The 19,495-nt window shown below is 52.9% G+C and overlaps 1 protein-coding gene across 1 annotated transcript; it reads left to right on the top strand.

Moving 5' to 3' along the window:
• Window positions 1-1,344: 1,344 nt before the first annotated feature.
• TCF15 (transcription factor 15) lies at window positions 1,345-7,193 on the top strand. Its single transcript, XM_045529538.1, has 2 exons — window positions 1,345-1,934; window positions 6,495-7,193. The coding sequence occupies exons 1-2, from the start codon at window positions 1,410-1,412 to the stop codon at window positions 6,567-6,569; spliced, it is 600 nt and encodes a 199-aa protein (XP_045385494.1). The 5' UTR covers window positions 1,345-1,409; the 3' UTR covers window positions 6,570-7,193.
• The last annotated feature ends 12,302 nt before the right edge of the window (window positions 7,194-19,495 follow it).

The following is a 19,495-nucleotide window of genomic DNA, read 5'->3' as shown; positions in this document are numbered from 1 at the left end:
CTGACCTGGGTCAGGGAAGCCTGGAAAGTACAGCATGGCAGAGCCAGGAGGCATCTTCAAGAAAGCTGAGGCCCAAATGAGCCAAAATGAACCTAGAAGCCTTTCAACTCCACTCTCTGTACTCTCTTCCTAACTGGCTGACATTTGGGCTGAAGAGAGAAGGCCAAGTGGATGCTGGCTTAGCTGGTGCCCGGGGTGGAGCTGGGAATCAGGCCTGAGTGAGATGGGGACCCCAGTAGCCATCATCAGCTCAGCGATTCTTCCCAGTGCCTCTGAGGAGGAGGACATAGCAGCCTGAGTAAGCTAAGTTTTCTGGAAGAAAGGAAGGCATTGAAGAAAGACAGCTCGTGTGTGTTGATGGGGGGCTGGGGGGTGGGAGTCTAAGAGGTAGTGAAGCCGGCCAGGCTGGGGCTAGCACCCCCACTCATGACCTGTCACACCGAAGGCCAGAGCTCCCTTATCTGTGAGTCAGGTGCACTGTCTTACAACCTCAGCTGGGCACAGTAAAGTACTCAGCACAGGGGTCTGGCACCCAGTAGGACCTCAACCAAAATGCCAGCTCTGTGAGCACAGAGAGTTTGTTTTGTTCACGTCTGTATCCTCAGACCTAAAACCACGCCTGACACATAGTAGGGACCCAACAAATATTTGCTGAATGAATAAATGAATGGAACTGCTAGTATTTGTGTGTTTTGGTTTTGTTTGGCCTCGGGGTGTGTGTGTTTAAGTTTGTCCTCAGGGACGTGATACTGTCGAGTCCTTATTTGGGAAGATTATAGCGTTTCTCCAAGTGTCCTCCACGGACAGCACCACCGTCATCACCGGTTTGTACAAAATGTGGGTTCCTGGGCTCCATTCCAAAAGTGCTGAATCAGCACGGAGGCAATCTGGGAATCGGTGATGGCAAAGCCCCTTCCCCAGTTCTTATGCACATGAAAGTTCCAGAATCACAGGAGTAGAATTCGACAGCAGGAAGACCTGAGCTCTGCCATCCACGTTGCGAACCAGAAAACTAAGGCCAAGAGAGCAAGTACCTGCCTGCGGTCTCCAAGGCGGTCTAGGCTGAGGCACCAAGTTCGGATCTGCGCACGCCCCAGCCCACCCTCCCAGACCTCCAGCGTTCGCCGGCTCGGCCGCAGGGACTGGGAGCCTTCGGGGTGGGCCACCGGCTCCCGGGCCGCTTTCAACCTGGGGAACGGGGGCGGTGGGCGCGTCGCCATTGGCCGGGGCGCGGCGAGTGCGTCCCCATTGGCCGACCGGGGCCCCCCGCCCCCGGCCTGGGCGGCCTCGTGATTGGTCCCTCCCTCGGCTATAAGGCGGCGGCCCGCGGGGCCGTGGGAGCGCGCGGGAGCGCACGGCTGGGCGCGGCTGGCGGAGGGCTCGGCGCCCGTGGGGACACGGCAGGGGCCATGGCGTTCGCGCTGCTGCGCCCCGTCGGCGCGCACGTGCTGTACCCGGACGTGCGGCTGCTGAGCGAGGACGAGGAGAACCGCAGCGAGAGCGACGCGTCGGACCAGTCGTTCGGCTGCTGCGAGGGCCTGGAGGCTGCGCGGCGCGGCCCGGGCCCCGGGGGCGGGCGGCGGGCGGGCGGCGGCCCGGGCCCCGTGGTGGTGGTGCGACAGCGACAGGCGGCCAACGCGCGGGAGCGGGACCGCACGCAGAGCGTGAACACGGCCTTCGTCGCGCTGCGCACGCTCATCCCCACCGAGCCGGTGGACCGAAAGCTGTCCAAGATCGAGACGCTGCGCCTGGCGTCCAGCTACATCGCACACCTCGCCAACGTGCTGCTGCTGGGCGACGCGGCCGACGACGGGCAGCCGTGCTTCCGTGCGGCCGGCGGTGCCAAGAGCGCCGTCCCCGCCGCCGCTGCCGCCGACGGCGGCCGCCAGCCGCGCTCCATCTGCACCTTCTGCCTCAGCAACCAGCGCAAGGGGGTGAGTGCCCTGTGCGCCCGACTGCGGCCGCGGGGTCGGGTCGGCCGGGGACAGGGCCTCTCGGGCTACCAAAGACAGGCAGAGACCTCGGTGAGGCAAGGGGGAAGCGCCGTGGAATTGTGGGGCGGCGCCCCAAACCCAGGGTTTGGCGTGGAACAGAGCCACCCGCTACATGTCCCCCAAACAGAAATGGTGCAGGGAAGCCCAGAGCTCGGATCTGATTTACTTGCTCACTGAGAGCTACTCCCTCCAACCACAGGTGTGCTGTGCCTCCTGCCTTCGAGGAAGAGGGCATGAGGACAGAACAACAAAGGCCATCATGCACTGAGCTCTTCCTCTGGGCTCCATGCCCACCTCAGCCTCATTTTTACCTTCACAAAATGCCGTCCAGCAGGTAGTTTTTCTGCCCGTTTTGTCACTGATGAGGACCTGAGGCTCAGAGGGATGAGATCACATGCCCACATTCACCCAGCTAGGGAGCCGGGAGGCAGGCTCTGGGTTCGATGGGTAAGCCCCGAGCTACCCCCACCTTGAAACAATTGTCCCCCATCCTAAGACGTGACCCAAGAGCAGGAGACTGAGAAGAAAGGGGACACATACCCTCAACCTAGAGCCTGCGGTACCCAGCAGATGAGGGTCCCCTGAGAGTACGCAGCCCCCAAAGGGATGTGGTGGTGGGAGAGGGCACTCTTGGGTCAGCTGGACAGAGCTGGAGCTAAGCTCCTGTGGTGTTTCCTGGGTAGGGATGTGAACCTGGCTGATAGAGGATGGGTGGGCACTGGGTAGCAGCACAGGTTGCCAGGGGGCCCTCTTGGCTGAAAGTTGACCCAGGTCCCAAGGAGCCTGCTTCATCTTCAGCCCGTCCCTCTTTCTGGCATAGGTTTTCCCTAGTAAAGGAACTTGTCTGTGTGACAACTTTGGATTCCAGCAGCCTTCCCCCATTTACATCTGGGGGAACTGAGGCTGGGAGAGTCCTGCCTGGCTTTGGGGGGCCAAGTGAAAGAGCATGGGGAATGGGAGTCAAGGCCCCTGAATCCCCGGTCTTTGGTTCTCATGGCTGCTCTCAGTTTCTTGCTCTACCCTGTTCTGGGGAGGCCTTCATGTCCTGGCCTCAGACCACCCCCTTCTGGCTCATCAGATTCCCAGCCTGGCTTCTCACCACTTGGCTGCCTCAGTTTCCCTGAACCAGTCTTCCTGGCCTCAGACTACTATCCTCTCAAGGGTCCCTACTGCTCCCAGCTTTGGGCCCCAGTCAGTGCCCCAGGCTGGCCTGGGAAGCAGGGGTGGGCCTTCAGGCATCCAGCCTGGGGTGTGAAGGGCTGACGGGGCCCTCAGTGACACTCCCTGACTGCCTTTCACCCCTACCTAATGTCTGCCTTCTGCTGGCTCTGAGACCACCCAGAGAAGCAGGTTGTGGGTCCCCACCCACCAGTCCGGAACTCACAGCGCAGCATCAGGGCCAGGGCAGGGGGAGGAAGACGGGTAGACTGTGGTCTGATGGTGGGGCAGGGGGAGCACAAAAGGATGGCCCAAGCCCAGGGGAGCCCGCAGCCCAGGGTGAGCACTGATGGGGCTTCTGTCCTCAGTTTCTGATGGATGCTTGGAAACAGAAGCAAGTGAGGGGTGTAGAGAAGAGTGTTCTAGAAGCAGGCACAGCAATAATAGGGCCTAGAGAAGGATGAGGGAAGAAGTTAAAGGTGACAGAGCACACAGGGGAGGCAGAGATTGGCCAATGACATTGACGACAGCAGTCTTCGTGAGCACTGATCTGTGCTAAGCACTCTCACCAGTTATCATTAAAATCCCTCAACAGCCAGGGAAAGGCGCTATGGTTATCCCCACCTGCTTAGAGATGCTGCCCCTGGTTCAGACGCAGCCTATGATGGAGCCAGGATTCAAACTCAGGCCCGCCTGATTGGGCAGTGGGAAAGGTTAGAGAGGGAGGGCCCTGGAGCTGTCACATACCCACCCCCACTGCAGGCAGGCCGGGAGGGGGCTCCCCTGCAGGTCTCCAGCCGGTCCCACAGCTCACAGGGGCCTCGCCTGGGCCTGGCTGCTTCCCTGGGATCTGTTTGTGGGACCAAGAACCCAGCCAAATTTGGTGCAGAAACCATGCTGTCAACTCCACAGCCTCCCCTGGGAATCGGCGAGAGGGGTGATCCTGGCCAGCTGTGGCCCCTCAGAGACTCGGTTGGAAGAAAATAAAACTGGCTGTCTTGGGGAGTCCCTGCTCCCTTCTGAGCTTTGGGGGCCAGACAGCTCCAAGGCCCCAGATCCTATCCCTCCACCCTGAGCTCCCTCCACCCATCCTGGCTAGTCTGGAGTTGGAGTCACCATGGAAGCCGTTCCCTGTAGCATCTTCCCGTCTAAGGAGGGGTTAGGTGCGGCTGTCTGTGGTAGAAATAGCAAGTGGGAGAGGGAAAGGGGGCTCTTGTCTCTGCCCTGTTTTCCCTTTTGTTACCTGGGGGGACAGGGTCATCTTGTAAGGCTCTCCCCTGTTGGTGTACCCGGCTCAGGAGGCACCATTACCAGATGATGCTGATAATATTAATAATACCTGTGAACATTTATTGAATACTTACTTAGTTCCTGACACTGTGCTAAGGGCTTTACCTACCTTCGTTTTCGTAATCCTGTACCATCTTGTGTAAACTGTGTTAGCTTGTGTCATTCTGTAAAGTAACTCCCCTTTACAGTTGGGGAAACTGAGGCTCAGTGAGATGAAATCGCTTGCCTGAGGTCCAGCAGGTGGCCGGTCCAGGGCAGAGCAGAGATTGGAGCCCAGGTCCGCCTTAGTCGAGCCCAGTTCCTAACCGTGGTGCTTCGTAAGACCCTTGGCGCTGAGTTCCTAAGGAACAAGCAAACCGGGCCTAGTCAGGTCCTCTTCTGAGCACCCTTGACAGTTTACACAGCTGCAATCACATTCGACTGCACCTTGGGGATGGCACATAGAATCATATTGTCCCCATTTCATTGATGAAGAAACTGAGGTTCAGGGAGGTGGACAATCCCAGCATTCTCAAGAGACCCAAGTCTCCGGACGGCTTCCAGACTCGGAGCAGGAGGCGGCTGTCCTTGGCCCTGAGGACTTAAAGACTGAAAGGGGAGAAGCCAGTGTCCTATCCCTCAGCCTCAACGCTGCCCCACCCCCGCTTCTGTCCCCACTTCTCAGCTGCTCCTGCCAGAGTTTGTCTGAGAAGCCCAAGCCTCAGGCTCTGCTGGGACTGTGGCCTCAGCCCTCAAAATAGCCCTGCCTGTGAATGAACATGCTGTCCCTGGGCCGCGAGAGCCTCCAGGGAGGCTGGGCTCGCATCTGGATGGATCTGCCCCAACCTGGGTGCGGGGGCGGAGGGAGCCAGGGGGCAGAGCTCCCAGATGGTCAGCTGTTTCTCTAGATGGGCTGAGAAAGCGGCCTTTTCCATCATCATCTAGCTGGGCCCAGGGCAATGAGCATTTGCAGTGGGATTTCAGACACCTTTGTGTCCCAGAAACAGGACCGCTTGTTGGACAATGTGGATTTCTAACCCAGCTTTTTCACCAACTGGCTGGGTGCCTCTGGGCCAGTCACTCGAAGGCTGAAGGCCTCAAAAGAGGGGGCGCTCTGAAGTGTGTGGCCTCTCTGGCTTACAGGGAAGGTGAAACCCACATATCCAACCTGAAAATATCCATGAGAGGGGCTAGAAGAGACCACCCCTGTAGGGTGAGGGACTGGTGTCTTCAGGGACTGCCACCGTTAGCTCATCTTCCGATGGCCACCACTTGATTCAAGCAGCGTTGATTGGCACCTGCTCCAAGCCAGGTCCTAGGCTGGAAATGGGGTCACCGAGTGAAGAACTCCTTTTCTCTACCACTCCCTGAGCGCCTAGCTCAGACAGGGGGACAGAAGAGAGACCCCGCCTTCTCCTGAGTTGTATCCCGGTGGAATGTCCCCAGAAAAGCAGGAAGTGCCAGGCAATTTCAGAAATAGAGAAACCTTCCCAGGGAGACCAGGCGTGGGGGCGTTTGCCTGGCAAAGGGAACACCATGAGCGAAGGCAAGGAGGCCAGAAACCCAGTCTACTTTTGAAGGTGGATGAGTTGGCCACTGCTATATTGTCAAGCAGTGGGGAGAACCACCGGGAGGTTGGTTTTGCCCTTGAATGTGCCTTAAAATGTATTAGATTTTTTTTTAAAGCAACAGATCACATGGGGAAGAAATGAAAAAGGTAAAAAATATATATATAGTGTGAGAGAGCCTCCCTCCCATCCTGTGTCCCCATCATCAAATTCTTCTCTGAGGAAACCCATTAGCAATTTCCCATATGCATGGCTCTCTAGAACTCTCAGCACACAGGAGCATTCACTTGGGCTGCCCCTTGCTTTTGTCCTTAAACAATGTCATCCGACAGCATTCCCTACGAGTCCATAAAGAGTTTCTTCCGCTTTCTGTTGCAGAGAACCTTATTGTGTGGCTAAACTGTGATTTATTTATCAAGTCCCCTATTGTTGGACACAGAGGTTAGTTCCAGTGTTCACGTTGAACTGATCGAACCTCCTAACACCTCTTTCTCCCTTCCTGCAGGGTGGCCGTCGTGACCTGGGGGGCAGCTGCTTGAAGGTGAGGGGGGTGGCCCCCCTTCGAGGGCCACGGAGATGAATCTGGGCCCCTGTGGCATTTGCTCCAAGCAGGACCCCGGAGAAGGAGACCAGGAGCCAGCCACTGGCTGCACAGGGGAGAAGACCCCAGGAGCCAAGCCCACCCTTTCGTTGTGTAGGGACCAGGGGACAATGGCCTGGGCCTGGGACCCTCTGGGCAGGGCCCCTGGGACGTCTCCACCCCACCCTGGAGAGCTGTGAGGACCCATCCAGCCTGCCCAGCACTGACTGGTCAGAGACAAGGCAGAACTTTTGGGAAAAAAAAGACTGTTGGTGACAGAGAGTATGTGTGTGTCTGTGCATGAGTGTGGGTGTTTGTGAGAGAGAGAGAATTGGTGAGTTTAAAATAAAAGGTATTTTTAAATAAAAGGCATCATTCCCAGCTGAGGAAGGGAAGGGCCTGTGGACACTGGAGGTCGGAGGTGGCCCCTCCCCTGGACCTAGAAAGAAGCACCTGTTACAGGTGCTGCCCTGAGCCCTGGAGGGGGAGGGGCTGGGGCAGGCAGGTGGAGCCCCCTCTCCAGAAGGAGAGAGAACCAAGCTTGCCTCGAAGTCTGCCAGTAATCAAATGTTCTTGAACAACTGTTAGGTGTCTGCTGTGGTTGGTAAAGAAATCTTAATTTTATTTATTTTTGAATAAGGACTATATTCATTTCATTCACATGGCTCAAAATTCAAGAGGTACAAGGGGATATATGGTGAAAAGTCCCCTTGCCCCTGTGCTGCAGCCATCGGCTCTCCTCCCTGCAGGCAGCCTTGGCCACCAGTGTTCTGCGATGTCCCACTCCTTACGAATACTCAGGCAAATACACAAGTGACAGCACATTGCACTCACTTTCTGCTCCCTCCTTTTTCTTTTCTTAATCTAGCTCGGTATCATCCCAAATCAGTACCTAGAGGGCATCCTCATTTCTTCATTAGCTTCTTATTATTCCACTTTCTGAGTGCCCTATACTTTAACCCGTCCCTCATTGATGCCATTGCAAACAGGCCTATGCATGAGGCTGCGTAGGCACACGGTTTTCTACGTGTGCAAACAAGTATATGCTAAAGGGGGATATTCTTATCCCTGTTTTAGCTGAGATTTGGAGGACCAATGACACCCAAAGGCATGTGGCAGGGTGACACCCTCAGGTCTGTCCTCTTTAAAGCCCAAAGCAGCTCCTTGCCCTGCCCTGGAGGTGCCCCAGGTGGAACGCCAGCCCCCATTACCCCGATTATACTCCCAGCAGCTCTGGGAGGTAGGGGCTGGTGTCTCCCTCATTTTACAGACTCAGCCGACGTGGGGATGGGGACAGCTGGTCAGTGGAGCCAGGATTTCTTGGCTGTGTCTGGCTGTGGCCGTGTCCCTGCGAGGCCAGGGTCAGAGGGGCTCAGGAGCCTGGAGGGAGGGAGGGGTGAGGAGAGATGAGAACAGCCAGTAGCCGCCCTTTCCCCGGCAAGGTATGTTCATATGCCTATTTCAAAATTTTATTTGTTTAACAAACACTTTTATTTAGCTTTCACTGACTGAAGTCTGGCTCCAGAGTCCATGTTCCCATCCCTCTGCTGTGCCCCCAACCCACCCCTGCACAGTTGACCCTCTAACTGAGGCTGCCCATTTTGCAGATCAGCAAACAGATTGCCAGGCACCCTCTGTGAGCCAGGTGCTGTGCCAGATGCCACAGGGTGAGCCTGACCCACCTGATCTTACAGACGAAAACGGAGACCCAGGGAGCACAAGGGGGTTGCCCAGATTGCCAGTCCTGGGTTGGAGCGCACCGTGAAACCACCACACTTAGCCCTTTTGGTATGAGACATGGAGGAAGGACGGCCCCAAGGGGCCAGGGTCCCACCCAGAAAGCTTTCCAAGCACCCTCTACCTCACTTCCCCTGTGTTCCAGGGACACTGATCGTGCCTATCCTGTGTCCCAGCATGGCTGTGCTTCCCCCTTCGGGAGCTGATTAGGAAAGCACATTGCTTTCCCTGCGCCTACTCTGGTCCAGGTACAGGCAGCCTCTGGCAAAGCCACAGGAAAAAGACTGTGGCCTTGTCAATGGCAGGAAGCCTGGGAGTGGGGGCAGAGCAGACACTTGGGTGCTCTGGCTGGAGGCCCACTCTGCCACCAGGCTTGCTGGGTGACCCTGAGATACCGCTTGACCTCTCTGGGCCTCCCTGGCCCAATTGCTAACCACTGAAAGCAGCTAGAACAGAAAGATATGTATTTGTTTTGCTTCGTTAAATAGTTTTTAACAGACCATTCATGCAGGGGTAAGTAATTCAAGTCGCATCCAATAGTACGCAGTGAAAAGTACATGCCTCCTGCAGGCTCCTCCCCAAAGGCAACTGCTGTTAGCAGTTTCCTGTGTCCTTCCAGAAAGGCTCTATAGTGATTACTATTTCTGAAAAAAATATTTAGAGGTTTCTCTGCTTATGTTCTCATTGTAAAAAGAATTCAAAATGCTACAAGACCCTAGAAATATCACCCATCCTGAAGACAACCACCATTAACACTATAACCCTGCAGAGTTTTTGTGAAACACACACTTCCACAGTTCTTTACAGCATACTGAGTTAAAACTTTTTATCAGAGTATAACACGCATTCAGGAAAGCGCACAGCTCAACGAATTTTCACAAGCTGAGCGCTCCTGTGCACCCAGCAGGCAGACCAAGAAATGCAATTAGCACCTTCCCAGGAGCTAGCTGCTCTTGTACTTCTACCCATGCTGGGTTCTTTCCATTGTATTCCCTTTGAAATAGACAACACAGTCTTCACAATTCAAAGGACAACAGAAGAGAATAAACTGGCAATAAGTCTCTTGTCTCCCAGCCACTCGGTTCCAGTTCCCAGAGGCAGTGACTGTGTTAAGTTAACCGGGGTCTTAGGGATTCCTGCAGAGGTGGTCTGCGTATATAGGCAAGTTACATAGAGATTGTTTCTCCATACAGGTGATAGCATTTTATACACTTTTCTCTGCACTTGTATTTTTTTCTCCTTAACAATACTTCTTGGAGGCCCTCGGTGTTCAAAGAGCTGTTGCATACCTTTTCACGGCTGCATAATGCTCCATTGTGCGTATTTTGTAGCTTGCTGTCTTCCTGGGCAATGGACAGGCCAGTGCAACACACGTGACTTAAGCACAGCCATGGACCAAGACCTCTGGGGCCATTTTCCTATCATTGCCTGTCCCCCAGCACACACACTCCACCTCCAGGATGGTCCAGCCCAGCCAGACTTCTCCAGGCCAGCGTGGGGCCAGAGGAGTAAACTTGCTCAGGGAGAGGAAATCTAGAGCTAAAGGGGGTGGAATGACCAACCTCAGCCAGGCCACCTTCTCCCTGACACATTCTCCACCCAAATCTTCTTAGCTGCGAGAAGCGTCAGCACGAGAATGATGTCAGAGTCCATCATTTCACAATAAAGAAACTGAAACAAGACAGAGCAAGCAACCTGCCTGAGGTCCCCCCAAGAAGTCCCTGGTCCTACTGGGCCACCAGAAACCCAGGTCTCCCTCTTTGCCATGCAGGGCTCTCTAATTCCACAGTTGCACATGGGAGAGCCTCAGAGGTCACGTGTAGCAATGTTAAGCCCAGAGAGGAATAGTGATAGGCCATGGTTGCACAGCATTTGGAGCTGAGCAGGGCTGAGAACACAGGGCCCCTTCCTCCAGCCCAGGGTGCCCACGCCACTTGAGGTTGCCCTCATCAGCCCAGGCCACTTCCATCTGATGAGGCTTTTATTAGGTTAAAAACCAAAACACCACAAAACAGAGTTCTGAAAACTATGGCATATTTGGCAAGTTAACTCTCAACTACCTCCACACACTCACAAACACAATGCATTATTGTGAAGACATTATATAAGTAGAGGATCTGCAGAAACGTCAATTCATGAGACGAACATAGGAAGTTGAATGTCTTATTCAACCCCATCTGCGTCTCTTGCTACTGTATAACCTCACGTGGTTGTGATATCAAAAGTCTAGCTAGACCTGGACAGCTAAACACAATACACGACCTTGAACTGGATCCTGTACCGAGGGAAAAACCTGAACTGGATCCTGCTACAGAGGACCTTATTGGTACAGTTGACAAAATTGAAAAATCGGAAGATGAACAGTAGATTAAAGTACTGCACCAAAGTTAAATTTTCTGAATTTGCTAACAGTACCAGGGTTATGTAAGAGGATATCCTTGCGCTTAAGAAACACACCCTGAAGTATTATAAGGGATAGGGAAGTGTGATATAGGTAACACAGTCTCAGATGGTTCAGGAAAAATAATGTATATGTAAAAGAGAAGGATAAAGCAAGCGTGGCAAACTTAAAATTTGGTGAATCCAGGGAAAGGACATATGGGAGTTCTCTGCACCACTTTCATCACTTCTCTGTATAATTGTTGCAGAATTAAAAGTTAAAAAGAAGTCAGGATATTGGCCCATTGTGATGTGAGCACTGTCAAATGGTCTCCTGGCCCCCTCTGACCCACCCTGGCTTTAGCTCGTCCAACATAGGATGGAAAACACCCCCAGTGGACCCAGATGTCCCTGTCTGTGACTCTTAGGCCTCTGTGCCCCTCAAGAGGCTACTGTGGTCCCAGCCCCTGAGCCTCTGGCCACCTTGATTTATGTCCCTGTGAGCCTCAGCAGCTGTGAGCACAGGTCCCACTGGGCGGCCAGCTGGGGGGCGGGGGGGGGCGGTGTTTGCTTCTCAGCGTGTCTAATCCAGACCAGACTTGCAGACCCCACAGGCCTGGGATAGGGCTCCCAGGGGGGCTGGGGTCAGAGGGCAGGCCAGCGGGGCCTGGAAACGAAGAGGGCACTGAGGGTGAGCTGGCTGGAAGGCAGGAAACCTAGCCACTGCTCCTGTGTGACCTAGGGTGGGTACATGCCCCTCTCTGGGCCTCGCTCTTCCTCATCTCAGAACAGCCTGCACAGAGTAGACCAGAAAGTTTTTGTAGGTTGAGATGAACTGGCCTTATGGGAGGAAAGGCTGGTAAAATATAGGAGTTGTTTGTTTCTGAATGGCTTGGAAAAATACCTGGCTTTTTTGAGGGCCTACTATGTTTGGCCTCAGGCTACACGCTTTGCATAAAATAATTAAGATAGTCTGCCCAAGAAGCTTGCCAAATAAGTACTGTTATTGCCTCATTTTATAGATGAGGAAACAGAGGCACAAGGAGGTTAAAGACTGAGCTCAGGGTGACACAGTGGCTGTGAGTGGATTTGAATCAGGTTTCTAGCTGCAGAGCTCCACTGAGCTCTCAGCCCCCACCCCACATGGCCTCACGGCTATGTCCCTAGTCTTGACATTGACTGGGCCGCTAGTCCAAGTTCCTGACTTACAGAGATGGCTTTACTTAACCTTGCAACAATCTACTAGGTAGGTACTATTGCCATTCCCATTTCACAGACTAGAAAACTAAGCCCAAAGTTACCCAGCCAGGCAATGGCACAGCTAGGATTCAAGGAGGTTTGGTTCCAGGTCCCACGGCCTGAGTCACAGCAGAGAGGTAAACTCAGCAGCGGACATAGGATAGAGTTTAACATCAGAGACCAACACAAGGCAGGTAGGCTCAGCCTGTGCGTCAGTGAGTCAGTCAAACATGGACTTCTCCACGGACCGTGCAAAGCTCTAGGGATGGTCAGAAAATAAGAGAGATGTGATGCCTGCCCCCGTGGAGGTCACAGCCTGATGAAAAAGCAGGCTCTGAGCAAATAATAAAAATGTGACGTTGCTTCTAAGGCATGTGGGAACGCATGACTGCGACACAAGTGGCATCATTTGGCATGATGCTTCCAAGGTGAGAGAAGGCTTTGCCAAGTATTAAAGGTTCTGCAAAATTTCCAGGTCACCCCTGTATCAGTATGAATAATGGGGCACCTGCAGGTGCCTGGGTCTCCCCTGAACCTAACCCAATAATCCCTGCCACACCTACTTTGAGCACCCAGAGCAGCCCTGTGAAGCAGTCAATGAAATGCAAGCCTTTTCGAATGGAGGGTAACAATAGCTAACACTTACCCAGCACTGCCTCTGCTCCAGGCGCTGTTCCAGTAACTCATTTACCCCTCTCCAACCAAGTGAGGCAGAGGCTGTCACTATCCTCATGGCTCCCCAGTGTCACATGGCCACTGAACAACAGAACCAGGATGTGGGCCTAGGCTGGGTCCACAGCCCACTCTCTTAACCTCCTTGCTTGGCTGCCTCTGCTAAATGCTGAGGTTCTGAGCAGGAGGCAACGCTCCCCGGGCCGTGAGCCCGGCCCAGAGCCCCTTCTCTGCCACGCCTCTGGCTGCCCACACGCTGCAACTTCCCGGGAGCCCTGCACAGCGCTGGTGGGGGCTTAGCAGACACTCTTCATGGCAGGACCAAGAGGCATCGTGCCACTTCACCTAGTCTGCGTGACCACCCTGTGGGGCTGATATTACTCTTTGCACAGGTGGAGCTCGGAGAGGAGCAGTGACCAGCCAGGAGTGCAGTTTGATCTCAAACCCAGCCATGTGGTTCCTCCCATCTGCAGAAAACCCGGTTTGGAAGAGATACTGGCAAAGGGCCTTTAACCATAGAGAAGAGAGGGATGGGCCCAGGGCTCAGGGAGGGAGAAAGATGCTGACCAGCTGGGAACTCCGTGGGAACCTCTCTCGCCCCCCAACCCCACCCCACCCCCGGGCCTCCCCAGGCAGCTGCCAGGTCAGGGAGGCGGGCCTTGGACTCCCAAGGAGCACACCCCCTCGCGCCCCCTGCGGGATGGTTACGAGCCACCCAGGAGCCTGGCCTTTCTCCTGCTCTCTCTACCCACTCCTCCCCACCTTCCCTGCCTCTCCCTCCCCTCCCAGCCCGGGCCCACCGCCTCCCCTGCCCCTGGCTCTCAGAAAGCCCTGGAAAGGCTGCTTTCTTTGAGACAGGAAGGTGTCCTCAAGTCTCAGGAAGGAAAAACAGTCAAGCTGAACCCACCAAGACCGTCTCCAAGGGGCCGGAGCTGGCGCCCGGCCAGGACTGACATCACCTGGGAACCGCCACAGCCGCAGCTGCAACACGCCTCCTGGGGGGACTCGCTTTTGCTATTTAAAAAATAATAATAATAATAATAAAACTTTTCCAGTCTGGCGTTTTTAAATGTGCTTTTTATAGTGGGACCTAGGGCGTGGGTGTTTGGTGTCCCCCCCCTTTTCCTCCCGTCCCAATTTCTCACACCACAGCATGTAGCCTTTGACCAATTACAGCCAGTGCCCGGGGGTTCGGGGTGGGATCTCCTTCCAGGCCCAGACCCGTCAGATTATCTTTTATCTATGCAGATACATTGAATTTCAACTTTTTAAAAATAGCAATAATATTTGTCCATGGTACCAAACTGGAAAAGTACCTAGGGGCATCAGATAAACAGTAAGTCTCTCCCCCTGCCTCTTAGCCACCTGGTCCCTGTCCCATGAGGGAACCCCTGTTTTATTTTATTCAATAGAATCTTCTATAGTGTGTACTGTGTGCTAGGTAGTCCTCTAAGCAATTATCTAATATTAATTCCTTTAACCCTCATAAAAACTCTATGAAGTAGGGTTTCCACCGGCTATGATCCTGTGAATATTGCCAAAGATATTCTATGCATATAGAAGTATATCTAGATCTATAATTTTGTCCCCTCCCCTCTTAAAAAACACAAATAGAAGCTTATAAAGCTGTCCTGTACTTTGATTGATTTACATAAAAATATATCTTGGTGCTGGGCACGGTGGCATATACCTATAGTGCCAGCTACTCAGGAGGCTCAGGTGGGAGGATCGCTTGAGTCCAGGAGTTTGAGGCTGCAGTGCACTATGATTGCGCCTGTGAATAGCCATTGCACTCCAGCCTGGGCAACACAGTGAGACCCCATCTATTAAAGATTTCTTTAAAAACATATCTCAGGAATCATTCCATATTGGTGCGTAAAGAGATTTCTCATTCATTCATCTTTATAGCTCTATAGTATTCCCTTTTATGGAAGGGTGTACTGTAATACAATTAATGCATCCACTCTTGGTGGACATTAATGATGTTTCCAATTTCTTCTTTTATTGGTTCCACTACAATGAATAGCCAAATAGCCAATGTGATCTTTTCTTATTTCTTTCTTTCTTTCTTTTTTTTTAGGAGATGCAGTCTCACTCTGTCACCTAGACTAGAGTGCAGTGGCATGATCATGGCTCACTGTAGCCTCCAACCCCTGGGCTTAAGCGATCCTCTGACCTCAGCCTCCTGTGTGGCTGGGGCTACAGGCACCAGCCACCATACCCAGCTGCTAAAGTGATCTTTCTAAAGCATAGGTTAGACCTCATCAGTCCAATACTCAAAAACTCGCCATCTTTTATATGCAGAGGGGCATCTTAAATTTAGGGTTATCAGGAACTCCTCTTAGACTCTGATGAATGTAATGGACCTGTGCTCTCCAAAAAAATCTTATGGACAACTGAGCTTGTGTGGGGTTCAAGGACTCCCGGAAACCCCCTCCATGGATGCAGTAATGCCAAGACACCTCCCCTAGCCATGTGCTGTGCCCATGGCTTTGGACTGGCATTTTAGACTGCCAGCTCTGCTGCTTCTGACTTGTGTAGCCTGGGAACATTGCTCAATCTCACCACGGCTCAGTTTTCTCATCTCTGAAGTGGGGCTAATTACAATGATATTCTCCTAGGATTGTGAAAAACAAATCAGATGCAGATTCTGAAGTGTCTGGCACAGTGTCTGGCACACAGCAAGTCCCCAGCTCGGTCGGCTACCGTTTTTGTTGTTGGTGGTGGTAATGTTCCTGCCAGATAAATTCCAAACTCATTCACTTATTTCATAAGCATTTCTTGAGAACATACTATAGGCAGGGACTGGGGTTCAGGGAGTTGTGGAGAGGGAGAGGCTTATAAAAAAAAAAAAAAACTAAGCCAAGCAGCACTGCATGCTGGTGTTCTCAGGGCTCTGAAGGTGGGTGACTCGAGGGGCTGAGGGAGTAGGGCAGAGTAGCAGGCTATGCCTGCCCAGGTGGGGAGGGTCAGGGAAGGTTTCGCAGAGGAGTGACGCTGGGTGACTCTCAAAGGATGAGAATGGGGGGCTGTCTAGGTAAAAACGAACCTGGGTAGAGGAGAGACCGCATGCACCAGCCTTGAGGAGAGAGAGCCTAAGGCAGCAGGGGGACCTCGTGGAGGCTCAGAGTGACTTCGTGTGGGCTTTGGGGGTGAAGAGGGAAGAGGCTGGAGAGCCGGACCATGCGGGTCCAGAAGAGTGGGGAGCTGCAGCTCCTACCAACGCAAGGGCTGGCTGGAGCTGCAGGAAGAAAGAGCCCCTGGTCACTGGTGGAGGCTGGGTTGGCAGGAGGCAGGGAGGCCAGCTGGAGGTCACTTGGGTTGTCCATGTAAAAATGATGGCCTCAATAGGTGGCAGTCATGAAGGTGTGCAGAAGAAGGCAGCAGCCGTGAGAGCTATTCAGAAGCAGAGGTGAGATTGCTGCCCCGATGAAGAGACTGGCTGAGTGCGGGGAGAGGGAGAGTTGGTCAGAAGGGCCGACTCGTGTCCCTCCCTCTCAGCCCTCCGATGGCTTCCCATCACTCCTAATCCAAATCCAAAGTTCTCTCCTGGCATGCAGGCCCCTGTGGGCCCTTGTAGCTTGTTTCCCTCCCGCTGTCCTCTGGCTCTCTGGGCTCCAGCCACCCTGGCCTGCTCCTTGCTGTTCTTGGAACACACCCGGCACGCTCTGGCCCTACAGCCTTTGCCCTGGCAGATCCCACTGCCTGGAATGCTCTTCCCCCAGCTCTCCCCAAGCCTGCGAGTTCCCTTCGTTCAGACAGGCAAGCCCTGACCACCCCGGCTAAAACAGCGCCCTTCCCCCAATCCTTATTTTTAATTATGGTAAAATATACATAACATAAAATACAGAAAAATATGTAATAGAAAGTTCACCATTTTAACCATTTTACCAGCTCAGTGGCATTAAGGTGCATTTACCACGCTGTGCAGCCATCACTACTGACCGTGTTCATCTCAAGCACCTCTCCACCAATCTTTACTCCCTTTACTCATCTCGATTTTTCTTTTTAACAGTTATTACTCCCTGACACCACGACACTTGTTTATTTGTCAATTGTGCTGACCACCTGTGTCCTTCCCTAGAATGGAAGCTGCAGGAGGGCAAGGGCTTTGCCTGTGTTGCACGTGGCTGTCTCAGCAGCCCTTCAACAGAACCTGCCATGTGCTGGGAGCTTGGAAAAGTGTCATGGATGAATCAAGTGAGGAAGGGCATTCTTCTAGACAAGCGGGGTGTGGGTGGAAGGACGGCCTGGCTCTCTGCACAGTTAGGGCACATCCCTTCCCACCTGCCCCCTCCCACCTCCTCTCTGTCCCCATTTTCCCCCCAGCCACCCTGGACCACGCCCCCTGCCCTGTGCCACCACCAAGCTTTTGCCCGAGCTGTTCCCCTCATTGGAAATATTGTTTCCTCACCTCCTTCATGTATCAAAATCCATTTTCAAAACCCTGCTGAAAACCCACTTCAACCAGAAAGGATTCCCGGACAAATCCTCACCACCTCCCCAACCCCTCTCCCTTTCCAACATCCCCATGACACTATGTTTCTGCCTGGAATTAGCCAGGTCTCTTTTTGGTTGCAAGTGACAGAAATCCTCCTCAAAGTAGCTAATGTCTAGAACTGGGTTCAGGGGAGCTGATTTCACGGTTGGATCCAGGAGGTGACCATATGATAGCATTAGAACTCTATGTCTTTCCATCCGTCACCTGCTTTCCTCTCAGCTCATTTTCATAGAACCTCTCCTCTTTCCATGGCAGAGATAGCTGCCATCAACTCTGGATTGTGACTTATCCATTTAGAAACCCCTATGGAGTGGCCTTGTCTCTACTAGTTCCAGCAAAAGTCCTGGGAAAGGCCCCCATTGGCCTGCTTTGGGTCACATGCCCAACCTTGTGCCAATCACTACAGCAAGAGGGATAAAATATTCTGATTGGCACTTGCCTGCCTCTGAAGTGGGTGTGGGGTTCGCCTGGCCTGTGTTACAGGAACCAAGAGTGGAAAAGGGGTGGTTTCCCAAAAGAAAATGGGTAATGGCCATGCAGCAGACAAAACCCCCAGATGTCACTAGAGATGCCTCTGCTGGAGCACTTACCACACTGTCACAGGGAACTCGAGTTATTTTTGTAGGATGTGTCTTGGATTTGCGAATTCCCTAGGGCAAGTTCTAGGACCCAGCACAGGATCCAGCACCTGGTCAGGGTCACATGGCCAGTGCTTGATAAACACCAGCATCCTTCCCCCCTCTCTTTCAGGTCCCAGGTCCCTTTTGCACTCGCTCCTTGACTTGGCTGGTTTTGGAGGACCGTGGCCAGCAGATCAGCGCAGTGGACTGGCCAGTGCGACAGCACACGATCCCTCACCTCTTCCCTACCCTTCTGGCACAGGACATCTCCCCCCACGGGGGGTCAAGAGACCCAGTTCTCAGTCCACATCATCAGTGTGACCTTGAGATAGTCCCTTTTCCTCTCTGAGCCTCGGTGGCCCCTCCTGTTAAGTAGGGACAGGGAGAAGCGTTGACCAGAGAAGAAATTCCTCCTTTTCAGCCCATCATGTACCTCTTTAAAACTTTTTCTATGTCTAGGTACCACCTGTGACACCAGCTACATAACATTTTTTTCTTTACATGGACCCTCTTTTAAAACATAAATATATTATTTCAAAAGGAAACCTTAGCTCCCTCCATAAATGGAAAACCAGTATCTTGTGCCATAAATAGAAGCTAACCATAAAAATAAGCACAATGAAAACCAAACAATGTCATTAAATTCTAGCGAGATCCGGTTGCCTGCTGAAGGCTCTGGAGGCCTATTCTCGGTTAAAAAGGGAAGTAAGTGTTAGGAGAGGTGTTAAAAACACACCAGTATTCAAGGGAGACTTTCTCCGTAATAAAAAGTTGAAGGAAAACTGGAAAGGGAGGAAGGTTCTCGCTCTGGGCTTTGATGTTCTTTAGTTAATGAGACGCCACTGAACAACAGCTCAGGTGCGGCCTGTTGTACCTGCCCACTCTTAGGAAGGGGTGGACCTGGCCATGCCTTCCCAGGGAGGGGCCGTGCCTCCCCCTGCCCACAGGCCAGGCAGGGAGGTCAGAGCCCCCACCCAGATGGAGCACGGGCTCAGGGATCTGATTCATGTTTTAGGGTCAGGTGTACAATTTTGCGTCCTTGCAGAACACTGGCTGTGTTGAGAAGGCCATTGAGGATGAAGACTGGGTCGTCTGACCTCGTACCCCAGCTCCTGCCTGCTCCGTCCCAGCTACCTCCACCCAGCATGGCGTGGGGGAATAACAACATGGGTTTCGTTGCATAAACGTGTATACATTTGCATGAAGAACCTCTGGAAAGCTAAGAAACTGATAAAAGTCATGGGAACCAGACAGATGGAGAATGCAGTGGGAATGAGACTCGTCCCTGCGTGCCTTTTCATAGTTTTTGAACCACATGTATGTATTATTCACATTTTAAATAATAAAAACAAATATTTGTTAGCACCTGACATGTAATCAGACTTATGGTTAGACACTGTGAGTTCATTCATTCATACGTTAATTTATTTATTCATTCACCCCCACTAATTGATTCCATGAGCACTACTGGCACAAACCATGATCAAGCCTGCGTTAGGCATTGAGAGTTTATTTGTTCATTCATTCAGTCAGTTGACAGCGATCAGGACTCTGTACTTTGTTCACTCACGCGGGGATGGATCAGCAGTAACCCCTGCCCTCAAGGAGCTCATAGTTTAGAAGGTGAGGTGTCCTGACAGGCAGGTTAGCTGCCAGGTGTCCAGTACTCGGCACACCTTGCACAAGGGTGGGAGACGAGCACCTGCTGGGGCTGCTGTAGAGCCTTGCATATTCTCCTGGGAGGGGGAGGCCAGACCCAGACATCCAGGAAGTATCCT

This window comes from Lemur catta, chromosome 17 (assembly GCF_020740605.2).
Source record: "Lemur catta isolate mLemCat1 chromosome 17, mLemCat1.pri, whole genome shotgun sequence".
Lineage (NCBI taxonomy): Eukaryota > Metazoa > Chordata > Mammalia > Primates > Lemuridae > Lemur > Lemur catta.
This window is presented reverse-complemented; position numbering and strand designations above follow the sequence as displayed.